Source organism: Oxyura jamaicensis, chromosome 23 (assembly GCF_011077185.1).
Source record: "Oxyura jamaicensis isolate SHBP4307 breed ruddy duck chromosome 23, BPBGC_Ojam_1.0, whole genome shotgun sequence".
Taxonomy (NCBI): domain Eukaryota; kingdom Metazoa; phylum Chordata; class Aves; order Anseriformes; family Anatidae; genus Oxyura; species Oxyura jamaicensis.
Window position 1 is genome coordinate 6,311,335 of NC_048915.1, and position 17,631 is coordinate 6,328,965.

Below are 17,631 nucleotides of genomic sequence, written 5' to 3' on the forward strand. Positions count from 1 at the left end.
ACAGAAGGATTAAAAATAGAGAGCCAACTAAGAGGTGCATGAAAGGACCTTGAGCGGGAACACCGCCAGTGCAGAGCTGTGAAGTTGTCGCTGTGCTGGGGACAGATGGCACAGGGACGGGACGGGAGCGGAGGCAGCAGGAGCCTCGGTCTGCAGTTGGCTCAGCATCAGGCGGGGAAGAGCAAGGAAAGGAAATGGAGCAGGAACGGCCTTGGGCTCTGCACGCGTGGAGCCGCCAGGGCACCCTGCGGCTCTCCCTGCAGCCTGTGAGCTGCAGGGCTTTACAGGAGGCCCCAGCCAGCGGGTGCCTCCCGGGGGGCTCAGCGCCGGTGCTGGGGAAGGTGGAGGCAGGTTGGTGGCCAGGCACGGAGCTCACGGGCACATGTGCGCTCTCCCGCCTTCTAACCAGAAAAACAGCACGAGGGAGTGTGCACAGGTGTGGGGACCAGGGGCAGGGAGGCTGCAGAGCTGACAGGGATGGGGGGGCTTAGCTCTTGCTCTTCCACACCGTGGCAGCTGCTGGCACGATCAAGGCAAGACCAGAGCACAGCAACAGAGAAGGGCACAGCCGAGGGGGCTTTCCAGCACCACCATCCTTCAGCCATAGGGGCACAGGGTCGGGGATCACAGGGAGTTTGGGGCAGAGGCTGTCCAAGGGGGAAGCCACTGCGCTGCTGTTCCCTGCAGCCCTGCGAGCTCACAGCTCTCCTGCCTCAGCATCCCCCCTAACCTGCAGTGCTTTCAGCATGGCTGCTTTGAACAGGCAATCTCCTTCCCCACATCAACCACAGGCAACAACATCAACTGCAGAGCAGGGCAGGAGGGAACTGCCCAGCCTTACTTAGAGGCTCCCAGGAGCAGCGGCAGCAGCTGAGCGTGCAGGGAGCCCGCTGTGCCCGCGGCAGCAGGCCGCTTTCCTGCCACGGAGAGCTTTTCCTGAGCCTGCCGCGGCGGGTGGGTCTGTTCCTGCCAGCAGCCAGCAGCTGGTGATGAATGCTCACTTTCTCTAATTGAATAGCAGGAAGTTAAATCTTGTTTCTTTGCCTTTCAGGCTGTCAGCTGGAACAATTGCCCACCTGTGGCACCACCCCGGGGATATAAATAAGGAACAAAACACAATGCTGCCAGAGAAATGGACTGTGTTCCCAGATCTCCTGATACTGTATGCCATATTGTGTGCCCACATGAGAGAAGGAGAGAGGGATCCACGCCGCAGCAGGCACACAGGCAGCCACGCAGGCAGGGCTGTGGGAACGCGCTTGGGGTGGTGGGAGCGAACGCACAGAAGGCATGCACAGAATGCAGCCGCAGCGTGCCAGAAGGTGTGTGCACGAGCAAGTGTGTGCACAGGGGCTTGTGCGCAGCTATCTAAGTACTTGTGGGTCAGAACAACCACCAGCGATCCACTGCCAGGCCAAAACCCTCTGCAGCAGCTGGAGTGGCTGCTGCTCCCGTCCTGCACACCGAGTTTGTCCTGCAGCTGCTCTGCATCCCTGGCACCCTGCGCAGGGAGGCGCAGAGGCGAGGGTGTGCTAGTGGCTGCCCCGTGCGCTCGCTCGCCCGCTCACTTTCCCATTTCGCCAAGCGCTCTGCCAAGCAGGCGGCAGAGCCGAGCGCTCCTTCCTGCAGCTGCACATTCCCTCGCCACCACCCAATGTGCTTCCCCATCACCTCCTGCACTCGCACCATCAGTTCACAGCCGGGCCCCGCTCTCCCGCCAAGATGCTCCCGAGGCAGCTGGGCCGAGCCTGACAGTTACGCACAGCTGGAGGGAGCCCAGCTGAGGGTGAGGACGGAGGAAGTCCGCTGCAGACCCTCCGTGCACGGCAGGAGGGGAGGGAGCACGTCTGGGACGGCAGTGGGAGACACCGGCACACACGCGCACACACACACACACACACACAGGCCAACATTGTTGCCGTGAGAGGAAATTATTAATTTGCTGGGAATAAAGTTGGCATCGAGTCAAAAACCCATCCTCCCGAAGCGCCAGAGAAAAGATTCTCCTCCCTCCCCCTCGCGCCCTCCCTGCGAGCGGCCCTGTCGCCTTTGTACTGCGAGACAGGCCCGACACAAGGGCGTCTGTCTGGGCACCACGTCCCCACGCCGGGATGAAACGCAGCCCAGGCTTCACCCAGACACCAAGGGCCCTCGCTCCCCCCGCAGGCGCGGGGCGCCCTGACCCATGCTCCTGCCTCCCCGGCCCCGCGGCGGGGGGACGTGGCCACGGCCCCCTTCCAGACAGCCCGCTGCCCGCCAGCCCTTTGTCAGTCGCTGTGGTAACAGTCACGGCGCAAATGCCGCTTCCCTGTTTGTTTTCCCCCTGCCTCCGTCGCGGGGGCGGCCGCAGCCTCCCTCCGGCTCCCTGAGCGGGAGCCGGGGTATTCAGGGCTCAGCAGCCTGAATGAAGCCAGATCCCTGGATGCATTCCTGTGGTTTTTTTTTTTTTTTTTTTTCTTCCTTTTTTCTCTTTATTCCCTCCCCCCCACCCCCTTCTCCCTCGCTTGGCACAAGCTAAAGGATTCAAAAGGAAGCCAGGCTTGGCAGACACAGGGGGAGGAGGGAGTGGGGAGATGAAAGAAGGCCTCTCTCCAGCTTTCTCTTCCAGTTCCCACACTCAGCCCGGCGCAGAGCGCTCCTAATGATTCCCAGCCGCACCTGGAGGAGGCCGCCTGGCCGCCGAGGAAGCGGGGGCCTATTTATACAGCCAGCAGGAAAGGCCCCCAGCACCCTAGCCATGCTGTGCAGGGCCTGGCCACCCCGGGCTGCTCAGTGCCCGACATGGCCACCCCATCACCGTGCCCAGTGTGGCCACCCTGCTGTGCACCCGAGAGGCCTGCCATGCCATGGTGCCTGAGATGGCGGCCCTGCCTCTGCACCCAAATGGCAGCCACGCCTTGGCACCGCTGTGCCTGAAATGGCCGTCCCTTCTCGGTGCCACGCTGGCACCTGCGGCCATAGCACCGCATGCTGAAACTGGCGCTGAAAAGAACAAGAACCAGCAGTGTTCCCAGCTTGGTGGGCTCCCAGCGGCCACCCTTCCCCATGGGATGTGAACCCCAACAAGGCGGTGGGCTGGGGGCAGTGACGGCCATGGGGTGATGGCCATGGGTTGGGGGCAGTGTTGGCTGTGGGGGCAGCGATGGCCGTGGGGGCAGTGATGGCTGCGGGGGTGATGGCTGCGGGGCTGGGGGCAGTGATAACCATGGGCTGGGGGCGGCCATGGCCACGGGCTGGGGGCAGTGATGACTGCGGGCTGGTGGCACCGCTCCCCAGCCGCCCGCCTGCAGGCGCGGGGACGCCCGTGAGGGGCCGCAGCCGCCGTGCCGCCCCCGGTCGCGCCGCGCAGCCCCCGGCGCCCCCTCGCGGCCCCCGCCCGGCACCGCAGCCGGCCCCGGGCCCGCCGGAGCCCCGCTCCGCTCCGCTCCGGTGCCTGCCCGCAGTGAGTCCCGCTCCCTCCCGGTCCCTCAGATGAAGGCTCTGCCGGCTCTGCCGGCTCTGCCGTTATCGGGCCGCCTCCGGGCAGCGCTGCGGGGCGCTGAGCGCGGGTGGTTGGGGTGGAACCGGCCCCATCTCAGGCAGCTCTGCCAGCTGTGCGCACTGGCTTGTGCCGCCCTGCCAGATTTGCTTTATCTGGAGGAGGAAAGCCCACTGCTGACAGCCGTGGTGATACAGCACAAGGACACACGGCTGATGTCTAGCACCCGGGGCCGTGCAGACCCCATGCCCTCCCCAGGGAACTAAGGCTCCCAGTCCTGTCTGGCACCATGCTGCCAGCGGAGATTTTGGATGCAGTCCTGGTAACGCAGCTTTTGCTGCAGGAATAGGAAAATGTGAGGAAACAGATCCCCACCTCCATCTCCCTGCCGGGACAGAGCAGGAAAAATGAAGCTGGTTTTCAGTGCACAGCTCTGCTGGCAGGGAAGGGGGTACGGCTGCCGGCAGCTACAGGATCTTTGCTGCGTGTGTTTCCTCCAGCCCTGGGGTTCTCCAGCCTTGGGGTTCCCTAAGTGGCATGGAACAAGGGAGGAGCTGAGCCCACCGTCAGGCTCCACACCTGGATGAGCCTGGTCTGGAAGCAGAAGGAGCAGCAGAGAGTGACCCCCGTACCCCACAGAGGCCTCCTGCCAGGAGACACATTTTTGACAGGAATGCTCACTGTGTGCTGCAGGGAGCCAGCGGGCGCGGGGCTGCCTCCTGGCAGAGGCAGAGGCGGCCTCCTCCGTCAGCGGGGTGAGGAGCAGCTCATATGCGTTCCCTTTGAGTCACCGCTTTGTTGGTGGCCTCCCCAGCACAGGCGGCTCGGCCCAGCCACCCCAGCACCGCTCGGAGGGACCATTTTAGGCTCCAGTGACAGAGGCATCAGCAAACACTGCTATAAATAGCAGTGTCGAAGGAACGAGATGGTCAGGCCATCCAAATCCTGGCACAGCTCCACGAGCACTGATAGCGAGTGCCCTTTGCTTGTTCTCCTGCCGCCAGGTCCTCTAATCTATTCTTCCAGCGCCGGGTGTTTCTGTCATCCTGTCACCGGCTCCCCTGCCCTGACATTTTACACTCCTGCGATGGCTGCGGGTCCCTGACCACGTGTGTTGGCTCCTATTCTGTGCTCCAGAAAGGACATAAATGACGTGCACTGCAGGGACAAGGTGCAGTCCCTGCCAGTGCAGCCTGTTCCTGCCAGCACTGCGGGGACAACCCTGCGTTTGCATGGCCCCTGCACGGCAGGGGGCACACGGGCATCACCACAGGGATATGGGATTTCACTGCACTTAGGAGTACTCCTGGACTTCTGCTTTTCTTCTGCAAGGAGCAGGAGTCACCCTCCAGACCTGATGTTACCGCTGCATAATTCTGATCTCTGTTACAGTGATGGGGAAACTGAGGCAGGGAGGTGTCAGGACCTGCCCTACCTGCACTCTGCCCAACCTCCCTGCCATGCAGCTGGCCATCAGGGCATCACACCCTCACCTACTGGCCCCACAAGTTCTCAGGGTTAAATTGTGGGCTTGTCACGAAAAGCAGTTCTTACTGCTCGACGGCCATGATTACCTTGTGAACATCTGTGCTGACAATAGCTGAGAGGCAGCATAATTCTCCATCAGTTCTGCCTCCACTTTCTCCTCCTCCATGTCTTTTATTTTAAAGCACTCTCACTGCAAAGCCCTTTGATGCCTGTTGAAGGAAAAATCTCAGGAAACAGGCAACAGAAACAAAAACTCAGGCTGCCAGCACACCAATGATAAAACCTCCCCCTTCTCTCCCTGCACAGCGCTGGCCCATGTCTCTCTGTGGGGCTCTATGTCTCACACTGGTCCCCAGCAGCCCTGGGTGGCCTTTGCATGGATGTCAGAGCCAGCTCCTGGTGTCTCCATGGACATCCCGACCTCTCCAGGCTGGGTGGGCCCCTGGACTTCTGTTGGTGCAATGTGGGACTTACTGGTGCTGGAGTTTGATTTTTCCTCCAGGCAGCTGGAGGAAGAAGGGGCAGGACTGGGGATGGGCACAGGGAACGCGCCCCCAGCAAACAAGTCTGCTAGAGAACACTCTGCTGAGGGCCATGCAGAGATGCTGCTCTGGGGCCTATGGACATTCCTTAGCTATATTTGGTGAGGGACGGAGAATTTGTTGCTTCCCCTTCACCCATCTGTTCTCTTTATTGGCGAGGAGGAGCTAACACCAGAACAGCAGTGTCGCTATTTGGATAAACCCGGTACTTCAGCAGCAATAAATCTCTTCTAAAAAGCTTTTGCTGCCTCCCACCTGTTGGCTGGGAGAAGATCAAGTTGACAAAAGTCTTCTGCCACATTGTATTTTTATCCAGAACTTCACCACTAGTCCTGGTTTCAATAAAAGCTCCTTCACAAAGCAGAGGGAGGTTTCACAGCACATCTCTGCCTTGGAATCCCACCTCTCCCAGAAGTTTCCAGCTCCCAGGTAGCTGCTTTTGTTACATTTTTTGAGTTCCCTTAAGTCCCAAAAGGCCCTTTTTCTTCTAATCACCCCCATCCCTTCACCATAAAGCCTGGGAGGTATCGAGCAGGGACCCCAGACTCTTGCTGCCTGTACCAGGGAGCCAAAATACCCATTGTGAGAATGACAATCAAGTCGAGCTGGGACCAACACAGTTTATTACAGAAAAACACCCAAAGGGGTTTCATTATCATGGCAGTTGGTTTACAAGAAAAAACACTGGAGAACAATGAGGTGAAACTCTCAGCAGTGACATCCAGCAGGGAAGTCCATTTGTTGGCCAGTGCGGAACAAAAGGCACAGCCGCACTGGCAGTCAGACACACAGCCAGCCCCAGGGCCGCATCGCTCCCCAGCCCCAGCAGATGGCACGGATGGGCACAGGAGGACAGGACACAAGCAGCAAATCCACGTCCGCCAGTCATAGTACTGGAGGAGAAACAACATGTTGGAAGCCAAACGGATGAAAGCAAACGGAGCAGCCATCGCGGGAATGGAAAATCCTAAAATCCTCCCAGTGCAAGAGGGATGCAGGAGGTGCAAAGGGGCTCATCTCATCTGGGGAGTATTTCTCAAGCCCTGTGTCCCCCAGTAGCCCCTGAGCTGCCCTGGCAGCAGACAGGCCCTAAGCAGAGTCCCTAACTCAGCTGCCCACACTGTGCTGCTGCCCTCAGGCTCATGCCCAGCTCCCTGCGCATCCCAAGGCCATCCCATCCCATCCCGTCCCACCAGACCTTCACCTGCCAGCACCCTGCCTTGCCTCCCAAGGGCTCACTGGTGATGCTGTTCCCCTTACAACATCACCTCTCGGTCTGGCAGGAGCCTCTGCGAGCTGAGCTTGGCCAGGCTTCCAAAATGGGATCTTAAGGAAACACCTTGGAAATGTTTACTGGGAGGCCTCTGCTTCTGCCAATAAGGGCTGCGAGATACCGTTCAGATCCCAATATCTGGGGTTCACATAAAAAAAAAAAAAAAAAAAAAAAAAAGGACCTTTTTATAGACCTGTACATTAACAGATGTGTTACTGCAATACTCATTTCTTTCAAGACTTCTTTTTGCTTGGATTTCAGACCTTCCTCTGAGGCGTTTGTCACCTAGGTGTGACAAATAACAGTCTGTCAAGCTGAAGGAGTTCGGGAGTGGAAAAGTGCAATTTGTTTTTCACTGCTAGAGCAGGATTTAGTGCAATGAGAAAACAGTCTGCAGGGCCAATGAGGGTATCGTTAGCTTGTTCGGGCATTTGTCAGAAGTGCAATAACCACCACTCTTGCCTTACTGCTGGGAAAGGCTGAGCTCTTTTTAGCTGAAGCGAAGTCAAGCCAGGGGCAGACATATACCTGGGAAAACTTCAGCCCACAGAATTCGTGTTTGCAAAGTTGGAAGCAACTGAAAATACCATCTGATACCCCTGGGCACCCTTTGCGCCCAACCATGGCATGCTCTGCCTTGAAGAATTAATATTAATAATAATAAAGCAAAACACAAAAGTGGTATTCTTTACATTTTCATCCTGAGTGTGTCCTTTGGGACATGGCTTTGTGCAGTAATCTCAGTGTGATTTTCACATGGATTTTGGAGTAGCACTCCAATTGGTTTCTCTTCCTGATTTTTAATCAGAGATTTGGTTCTTTCTCACAGCATTAGGAGCAGAGGTGTCTATTTTAGGAAACACCAGAGGTTTTAAGAAGCTGAGGAGAAAAAGATTACCAACTCCTATGGGCTCAGCTTAGAGAGGGGAAAAAATCCTTTAATTAAACTCCCAAGGCTGAAATTCTCTGCAGATTTATCTAAATGGACTTCAAATGATGTCCCTAATATATTGGGGCCTGCTTTTACCTTATCTCAAGCCCTAGGCATGTGTCTGCAGACCCTGGAAGGCACACACAAGAGCTGGGCTTTGGATGTCTTACTGAGATGTTTTTTTCAGTGCCAACTCATCCAACTGTGGAACCCACATTTAAAAACCTGAGCCCATGGTACACTGGCCCAAAGCTCCACGCAGATAAGTGTTGTTGTTGTTGTTTGTTGTTGTTGTTGTTGTTAATATATGTTTGTTTCTATTTTTCCAAATTCCAGTGTATGAAAGTAAAGCTGTGCAGCTGACAAAACCTTGGTGGAAGGACAAAGACGTGAGAGGTTTTCTCCTTGGGGAGCAGGTGCTGGATCTCCCTTAGGTTTCCCAACAAAGGAACAAACTTAGGGGTTCACTTTAGTGCAAAGGGACAGTATTTTGCTTCAAAGCTGCAAGAAAGGTGGTTTTGGGGGGCTCACAACTTTCCAGTTCAACAGTTCACCCTGAACATTTGCTCTTTAAATCAAAGGTTTTGGAAATCACCTGTAGTCTGAAGAATGGTCAATAAGGTTAAATCTGCCTGGCGTGAGCAGTGCACAAAAACCAAGACCCATCCTTGAGAGACACTGCCTGAAGCAAGTGCAGATGAACGGGGAAGCACCTCGCGGGAGGCACCACGAGGAAGGGGACAATGTCACGACATTGCAAAAACACCAAGGCTGAAAGAGGCTGCAGCGGCCTCCTCCTCTGCCCACGCCTGCACGGGGCTCCTGCCAGGATCGGCCCAGCCGAGTGGGGCCCAGCTCCATGTGTGCTGTTCCCTACTTGCTGTTCTGGGGCTGCTTCTCCTGTGCTGGCCGCTTGTGCTTCTGGGCGATGCCGTAGGGGACGTGGGCAGCGACAGTGCCCATCTCCTTCGCTCCCTCCACGTGGAACATCTGGTCGTCGAAGAAGATGTGAGGCCGGATCTTCTTCAGCAGTGGCCCCTTGGGAGCCCCAGCCAGGAACAGCGCTTCATCTGTCTCCAGGCCCCAGCTGCGCAGAGTCTTTAGGGCCCGGGCTCCTGAGCTGGCGGCGCTCCGGGCTGTCACCAGGTAGGTGCGAATGGGACACTCCATCCGCAGCCCCTTGGAATAAAACTTCTTCTGCAGCTTCCCCAGGGCCTCCAGGAAGCCCTTCAGGGGTCCCTGCCGGAGCAAGGGGAAGCTGTCACTCCGAGACCTCTGTGCTGACCCCTGCTCCCGGCACCCAGTCCCACCGGGGCTGGGCACTCTGACCAAGCCCTTCTCCCCACAGATCCCCAGAAATGGCAGCGAGGGGCAGCCAGAGCCATCCCATGGCCCAAATCTGGCAGTGCTAGGCTGCCAGCCCACCGCACGCCACACTCCACGTGCCAGCCCCAGCATGTTCCCCATGGTGCAGCCGTCCCTGCAGGCTGCTTCTACCCCGGAGGCTTTTCTGGCTGCACCATGCCAGGATGCCCAGCACTACCTGTGCCAGAGGCTTGTTCTCATGAGCCTTTTCATGTTCAAAGAACATATCCAGGCCGTGAGCCTTCACGATCTGCTCCGACTCATCTGAGAAGAGTACGGCGTCACCGTCAAATGCCACCCGCAGCTGGTTCTCTGACACCTCCAGATCTTTGCTGGGGCTGAAGATGGTGGCTGCAGCAATCCCTGGGGACACAAAGCGCAAGGTGAGAGGTGGCACTTACCCAAGGACCCAGCCATACCGCTCGTCTGTTGAGGAGCAGAGCAAAACACAACAGGCTGCAAGCAAACACAGAGAGGAAATGCACACACCAAACAGCGCCTGCAGCTTGGCCCTGAGACCTTTCACAGCAAAAACAAGTACTGAAATGACAAGCCTCACTTTGCATGAAAGAATTAAAGAGGGAAGACAGTGCCTTTGCACCGGAAGAGCTGTGGAGCCCAAGGAAAGCCTTATTCCCATGGAAACTGGAGGCTCTTTGGAGCATCAAGGACATCCCATCCTTGACAGGATGTGGGGCAAGCCGCCCAACCTGCACATCGACATGGGGACACTGGAGCTATCACTCCTGGCACCAACCCCTGTGGGCTCTGGGCATCCCCCCCAACCCCCAGGCTGGACCCCAGACTCACCCTCTTCAATGGCCCCACTCACTTTCTCGGCGTCGGAGGAGAGGTAGAGGTTGGTATGGTAAGCCTTGAGGTAACAGATGGGGCTGTTCCCTCCCGTCATGCAGAACCTCTCGATGAACAGATCTGAGGGCAGGTGGACAGCAGGGTGAGCCCAGCCACCCTCCGAAAGTGCCAACTTCCACTCAGACCAGGAAGATTGGGAGGAGCGGGCTCAGCACACAGTTTGGTGGAAGAGACAGGAGAAAGCATCTCCTTAACCCACTGCCCAGCCACAACACCCCACCCAAATGCTGGCAGCACCTGCATGAAGGATGCTTTGTGCTGAGCTTACCGTAGTGGTTGATGCTGTTGATCAGCCGCACCCCAACCTGTGCATGGTTGTTGGTCATGAGGACAATGTCAAAGAGCTCCTCGCTGTCGGGGTAGAGTTCACGCAGCTGCGTGTTCACTGCTTCCAGCGCCTGCAGCACCCAGGGACAGGGAGGGTCAGTGAGCCCCAGGGCACGGCCCTGCTGCCCTCCTCAGCAAACTCGTGTTTGCCAAAACCAGGGACCTGCCCCACCTGCGCCCTGAGCCACGCGGACACCAGCAAGTGGCTTCAGCTGGGAAAAAAAGGGGCTGCATTGGGGAAAAAAAATCACACAGCCACCCTTCTACTGCCTAGCACAACAGGCTTCAAGTTTCTATTAGGAGATGAGATTGCATTAGCTCAGAGTTACAGAGAAGTGTTTTTCAAGCAATCAGGAACAGAATAAGACTCTCCCCACCAAGCAGATTTGCTTATTCATTGGGAGAAGGTGAGAGAGCACTCCAGTGAGGGCCAGCAGAAGAAATTGCACCAAATCCAGCAGAACTGGGGCAAAAATTGGAAAACGTATTTAAAAATTTAAATGTCTCATTTCAACATGTCAAAATTAGAAACTGGCCAACTCTATAGCAAGACTAAATTCAGCCAATTTTATTGTCAGAGAGAGAGAGATGAGACTTCCCTAAACGGAAGCTTTAGATATGATCCAAATAAATGATTTCTTCAATTCTTGGGCTCGTTGGCCAATCTGGAACATTCAGCATTTCCCCAGCCCAGGAAGCAGCTCATCCTTGCCAGGAGGTTTATCTGCACTGTTTGCTGTGTGGCTACATCCCTCATTTCCCATCCCTTCTGCATGTGCAGCGCCCCGCGGTGCCCCCTCACCCCAAAACTCGTGGGTCAGGTTCAGTTTACGCGGGCGGACGCTCACCTTGACGAAAGGGAAGGCAGCCCCAGGGAGGAAGGGCTCGTTCTCATGGTCCAGCTGGTATTTCACGTAGGCCTCCACGCCTTGCTCCTTGTAAATCTTCTGCTCCTCCTCCATGCGGAAAAGCGCCCGCGACGACACCGCAATGGTGATGGCATTCTCGGGCTTTGGCTGCATGCAAAGGGTGAGACTGGGGGGCAGCCCACACTGACACCCCCCCCCCCCTCCCCGCCTGGAGGCAGCAGCCAGCCCTCAGCGCCCCAGCCCCTCAGCCGCCCAGCCTCTTTGGGATGGCTGCACTGACCAGGCAGCTGCCACCCTCATCCTCCCTTGCTCCAGGGGTGAAGCCCTGGATGCACCCTGATGCGCTGTCCCCACACATTCGGATACCTGAGGCCCCTTTTCTGAGGCTTGCATCGTGTTCAAGCTCCCCCATGGCCAACAGGCTCCTGGGACACATCCAGACCCAAGGCACCGCCCCAGGAGAACCACTTGACCCCACGCAGAAGGAACTTGTGTGGCTTTTTCCCTCCAGCCAGGAAAAACCACACACTGCAGCTCAGCCAGATCCGCACTCCCATGCTGCCGTCCACATGTGACAAACAGCCCATGCCAGCTGAGCATATAAACACACTTGATATAGTTATTGTGGGCGGAAACATGACAAACAGGTGGTGCGAGCAATGATTTATGAGTCATTATTATTAATGTTTGTGCACTTGATCTAAAATCTACCAAAGTCAAGGGGCCGTTGGTGGGACTTGGCAGCCAGAGGGGGCACCACAGAAGTCAGTCTCCTCTTGACCCCTGCTGGTCCTCCCTCTCCCCTTGGAGGGCGTTAATCCCCATAACCCACTTGCAGTGTGAAAGCCAGGTCATTACTGATGGCCAACAAAAATCCCCTCTACCAGCAGAGCAGATCCCAGGACAGGAGAGCAGGAAAGGTAGACCCACTGCTGGGAGCAGCTTGGGGTGCTTTGTGGGCATCCCCACAGAGAGCCGGTGAAATCCAGGCTGTCAGCACTGCGGAAACACCTCGCCCTCAGCTCCTCCATGACTTCCAGGATCATGCAGCACATTGCCTGTGAGTAATCCCCCAGCGATGCCGCTTGCCCGGAGGCGGAGGGTGCCTTCGCCAGCCTGCTTCGCACACCCAGGTGCTCCAAAGTTCAAGCTCCCACCCTGAGTAGGGCTGGGTTTTGCGAGAATAGCAGCCTGGCAAGGACGAGCTGCCCCATCCGCACTGGGGACCTTCTCTCCCCGCAGGGCTGGGCCTACCCCGGGGCTTGCTCTGCCCCATGCTGGCTCTGCTGATCCTGCCCAGCACAGACGCACCCAGCAGTGAGTCACAGCAGCCCCCGTGCTATTCCCAGCACCACGCTGCCCCACTGGCAGCGCCCGGGGCCAGCCCCGCAGCATGGTTGACACCTCCGAAGCCGCATCAGTACCCCAAATCCCCAGCAAGCAGATTAAGCAGTGGGTGATTAGGACCAGATACAGATTATCTCAGCTTGAGAACATCACCGTGGCCAGAGGGACCCTTGTAGAGAAATAAGATCCCCTTTTGAACCAGCTCTTTTGGGAAGGCAGGATTTTTTATTATTATTTTTTTTTTTTTTCGCCAAAGCAGCCTTTTTTTTTTTTTTTCCAGCTTTTAGGTTGGATTTTAGGATACGTTTCTTTACTGAAAAGGTTGTGCAGCCTTGGAGTAGCTGCCACCATCCCTAGAGGTCTTCAAGAAACAGGTAGATGCAGAACTTAGGAGCATGGTTTAGTGGTGGACTTGTCAGTACTAGGTTAAAGGTTGGACTAGATGATCTTAGAGGTCTTTCCCAACCTGAATGATCTGTGATTCTATGAACAACCCCCAGGACATGCAGAATTATTCAAGTGCATGTGGGAGTGTAGCAGCAGCACCACCAGCATCACTCCCTGGAGCGTATCAACCCCACCACACACTCAGCTGCCTGGTGGGTGTTAGCTATTAACAGGTCAGGGGCCAAATTTCAGCACTCTACCTCATTAATTAATAACTCCGGTGTCATGGGCCAGTTATTACCTGAAAATATTAATATTAATAACCACTAAAGGCTTTGGGCCATCCGGCCATTAGTCTTCAGCAAGGAGCGCGGCTGCTCCGCACGGTCTCTCCGGGTAAGGAGAGGTTTGCTCCTGGTGGCAGCGCAGCGTCTCCTGCCTTGCCAGCCCAGCACCGACAGCAGGTCAGTGGCATGCACAGCACCCAGGCATGCTAGGGGGCAAGACGTGTGTGCAGGGCCCCCGGGGTGCCTGGCCTGAAGCTGCATCACACTGCACACACCTTGCAGCGGTGGTGCCAAGAGCACAGGCACCTTGCGCAACAGCAGCAGGCTGCTCAAGGTCCCTTCCCTGACATTTAAAGGCACAAACCTCCAGGAGATTAATTTAAGAGGTAATAAACACAGCAATAAAAATAACCGTGAGCTCGGGGCCTTCCTCTGCCCCAACGTGGGCTGCTGGAGCCCTAGACGCCTGCGGGAAGCCTTTGGGAACGGGACCTGCCAGATCCTGCTCACACCCGCTGAGGAAGATTTGCCCCTTTGAGCACTTTCTGCAGGAAAGCCTCCGCCAGGCGCTAGCACAGCTCGCAGCTCCAGTAGCCTTACTGCGCTCTGGGAAATGCTGACTGTTAGGGAATAAGGCAATTCTGCTCTGCAAGGAGGGAAGATGCATTCTGCTATTGCTTTGAAGTGGAGATTTCATTTGGAAGCGTTCCCTCCTCGAGGTTGTTTGGATGCTTCTCCATCCCCGCTGTTATTACAGATGGTCATTACCACGTTCAAGAGTTGGCTTTAGGAAGTCACGGCACTATGGGAACTACAGCACCTCATCTCCATCAGAGCTCTGTGAGCAACCCAACAACCCCCATTTTGCCTGTGAAACACCACAGTTCTGGAGAAAATACCCTCAATTTTTATAGAAAGTGTGCACAACCCTTGCTGGGCTACGTTTAGTCCCACGAGGCTTGTGGAGCCTGCACAGGGCTCCATCCTGACACAGCCTCCAGCTCTGGCAGGTTTGGGCACCCCAAGTGCCCTTGGAGCAGCACCCAAGGTTGGCCAAGGCTGGTTTTAGCCCATCACCCCACAAAACCCCCAGGAAGTGGCTGTGGGGCTCTGCTCAGCCAAATCCAGCTGAAGTTGTGCCTAGGGATTCAGGTCACCTCCTCTCCCCTCTTCCCTTCCCATGGGAGGCCACATCCAGCCCTGTCCTGAAGCTCCCCCAAGAGATGACTGAGGTGTTAACAAAGGCACGAGCAGAACGGCAAGGGGGAAGGTCCCACCATAACCCTGGGTGCATATCTGGGCTCAGCCCAGACAGGAGGGACCCACGCTGAAAGCCCAGCCCTTGGCACAGCCTCCAGGTGGTCCCGAAGGTCCAAACCCCATCCCAGACGTAAGTGACCTAACAGGACACTCCAGCTCCATAGAGCAGCAAACCCACCCCAACCCCAAACTCTTCAGTTTTGACATAAAGGTGTCTTCTGCAGTGAGTGGAAACACCACGTTTTCCTCTGCAGACCCAACAGCTGGCAGGCCTTTAAATCGCCCTCCTAATCGCATGTAAATCCTGAGCAGCCCCCCAGGGATTAGAGACAGACATTTGGAATCCCACATGTCCCCAGGCCACGCAGTGGAGCCTTTGCCCTCCCACTCAAGAGCGCAGCAGGTAATTCTGCACCACCTGGGGCTGATCCTGTGGGACATACCTCTACCCAGAACCCTGGAGGGATGGTGGTGGCTCTGGGCTGGCTCCTGCAGAAGACCTTGTGGTGAAATTCAAAGCTTGGAGGTAAATTTTGGTGTGAAACTTGGACACGAAAAGGGAAGAGGTCCAGGGTCTAGCACACGTCTCCTCGCCAGCTAAAGCATCCAAAAAGTCACTGCACCCAACACCTATGGAGAGCCCAGCACAGGAGGCACCCTGAGGAGCCAGACGGGTCCCCACAGGCACAGGGGACTGGCAGGGCAGGGGACAAGGGGCACCCAGAGAAGGGGAGCAGCAAAGCGCAGCTCCCACCAGCCTGGTCTCTCCTCCCCACATGGTTGTGTCACTGGAGATGCTGGGGGACATTTTCCACATTGCTGAAGAGTGACAAGTCTCACTGCTGACCTCCCCCAGCTGGCAGGAGCAAGGCTGGAGCAGGCGTGGGACCAAGGGTGCAGGAAGAGCAGAGAGCCCTGAAAGCAGGGAGCCCCCCAAGCTCTGGGGATGCTGTGTTAGCCCATTCCCCAGCCAGGAATGTGCTCCCAGAAACATGCCCCAAATCACCCTGCCTCCTGCCAGCCCACCTGCAGGAAGCAGCAGCCCTGGCTTGCTCCTGCTCCCACACCAGCACCTGTCCTGGCTGCGGAGACACCCAGCCGAGGACGGACAGACCCAGCTGAGGACGGACAGACCCAGCAGTACCCGCAAGGGCAGGTGGACAGTAGCAACCTCATTTCCTGCAGGCACAAGGAAACCCTGGGAGTGGCGAGCCCCCTGCTCAGGATCAGATTAAAGTTCAGGGCAATGGCTGGGATGTTTCTGAGTTTTCAAAACACATTATTTATAATGCAGAAAAGTGCTCTGCAGCCGTCCATCATGGGGCACGACAGCTGCCTGGCAGGGCCAGGCAGCCCAGCTGTGTGTGAGGGCAGCCGAGCTGCCCGGCCACGGGCAAGGGGACGCAGCCTGCCCCGGGGAAGGGTGCAGGCATCGGCCCCAACCCCAGATGAATGGGGGGCACAGCCCGACCTCAGGGCCTGAGCACCTGGATCCTGGCTCTGCCACTTGTTTGCCATGCAAGCAAACCACACCGCTGCCCCGTGCCTCAGTTTCCCCACGTGCACAGCAGAGACAGGCATGGTGGGCACCGAGCATGCTGCCAGGAGAGGAAGAGAAGGAGCTCAGGCAAACACCTGCAGGAGGCAGAGAGCATGGCATGGAAGACAACCAGCTGCATCCCCCTGCCATGCCAGGCTGCCTCTGTCCCCGAGGTGACAGCACGGACAGCTTGCAGTGGGTACAGGACCAGGGGTCCCCTGCGGGGACACAGGGGGTTGCCCCCACTTGGGGGCTGCAGAGCGGCCTCCCAGCCAGCTCCCCTCACTGGGGGTCCCCCACAGGGAGCCTCACTGTGACAGGCCCTGTGTGCCCCAGGCCCTGTGGCAGTGGCTCCGGCAGAGCCCCACACTCCAGTGCTCGCAGCTCGCAGGCAGCAGGGCCAGGGCCAGCCCGTGGCCGCCTCACCAGGCTGCCAGCACAGCGCTGCCACAGCTATTCTGAGACACAGCAGCGCTTCCAGAGCTCCCATTTTTAAACGCAGCAAGGCTCAGCTCTGGTTAGATAACACAGGCTTTGCTCTAATCTCCCAGAGTAGTGGAGCCTGCTGGCATGGCACCAACATCCCCAGGCACAGATTTGGGCCCCAGGCTGTCCCCCTACCCTGCCACAGCCACCTCCTGCCCCTGGTCAGCAGCTGGGCTCAGGGGACAGGCAGCTCATGGGCACCGAGCAGCTCCACAAGGACATCTTAGCCCTGGGTAGAGGCAGGGACAGTCCGGGGACATGCAGGAACCCAGGGGGATCAAGGGCTCTGGGGAGACCCTAGGCAGCCAAGGGCAACACAGGGATGCCATGAAGGAAGGGGGGCACCTGGAGACACCCAGGGCTTCCCCCAGAACCCGTAAAGAGATGACCCCCTGGGAGGGGATCAAAGGAAAACCGGTGAGACGCAGGTGGAGCCCAGGGCACCTGGAGCAGACAGGGTACCCAAGGACCACAGGGGACCTGGAGGAGAGGGGGGGGGGGTACATGGAGGGAGACCTGGAGGAGATGGGACACTCAGAAGTGGGCCCGAAGGGGAGGGGGACTGGAGGAGACGGGGCATGCAGGGGGGAGCACAGCACCCAGGGGGTCTCAGGTGGCTTCCCCCCCTCCCGGGCTGGGGGTTCCCTCCGCGGTAGGGACGCAGCCCGGAGCTCTCACCGATTTGGGTTTCTTCTTGGGGGCGAGGTTGTCGTAGAAAGCCTTGGCGTCCTCCCAGGGCCGCCCCGCCGCGCCCGGTGCCCCGGCGGTGCCCGGCGGCTCCATGGCGCGGCGGCTCCGTGCGCACTGGGAGCTACCGGCGGGGCGCTTTATAGGGCGGCCCACGGAACTCCGGGCTCCAACCCACCGGGCCGCGGTTTAACCTCTTCGGCACCGGGCCCGCCGCCTCCTCCGCGCACCCCCCGGTCCCCAGTAACGGCCGGGCGGGGGCGCCCCGCAGCCGCCCCGGGGCACCGGCAGTCCCGGGCGGGGAGGGTCGGGGCCGGGGGGAGGCGCGGAGGGGCGAGCGGCGGCACGGGGGCGCGCACCGGGTGCTCGCCGCCGGCCGCAGGAGCCGCTGAGCGCTGCGGGCAGCAGCCAAGGGAACCCCCGGGGGAGATCCCCGCGGTCTGCCCCAGGTCCCCTGCAGGAGCCCGGCCCCAGCCTCCGCCCTCCCCCCC

At 58.0% G+C, this 17,631-nt stretch overlaps 2 protein-coding genes and 1 long non-coding RNA gene across 3 annotated transcripts in view; 1 reads left to right on the forward strand and 2 right to left on the reverse strand.

The window, feature by feature from the left end:
- The window catches only part of LOC118177790, a 19,316-nt gene extending 5,821 nt beyond the window's left edge, over window positions 1–13,495 (forward strand). The window contains exons 2-3 of the long non-coding RNA XR_004755918.1: window positions 424–426; window positions 11,395–13,495. This is a non-coding gene — a long non-coding RNA (uncharacterized LOC118177790). The remainder of the gene's footprint in view (window positions 1–423; window positions 427–11,394) is intronic.
- The window catches only part of HMGCL (3-hydroxy-3-methylglutaryl-CoA lyase), a 350,359-nt gene that overhangs the window by 163,261 nt on the left and 169,467 nt on the right, over window positions 1–17,631 (reverse strand). The gene's annotated exons all lie outside the window — the stretch shown is intronic.
- Window positions 7,032–17,372, reverse strand: NT5C1A (5'-nucleotidase, cytosolic IA). Its single transcript, XM_035345805.1, has 6 exons — window positions 17,132–17,372; window positions 11,126–11,293; window positions 10,219–10,348; window positions 9,888–10,010; window positions 9,256–9,440; window positions 7,032–8,951 (listed from the first exon to the last, which is right to left on the reverse strand). The coding sequence occupies exons 1-6, from the start codon at window positions 17,234–17,236 to the stop codon at window positions 8,586–8,588; spliced, it is 1,077 nt and encodes a 358-aa protein (XP_035201696.1). The 5' UTR covers window positions 17,237–17,372; the 3' UTR covers window positions 7,032–8,585.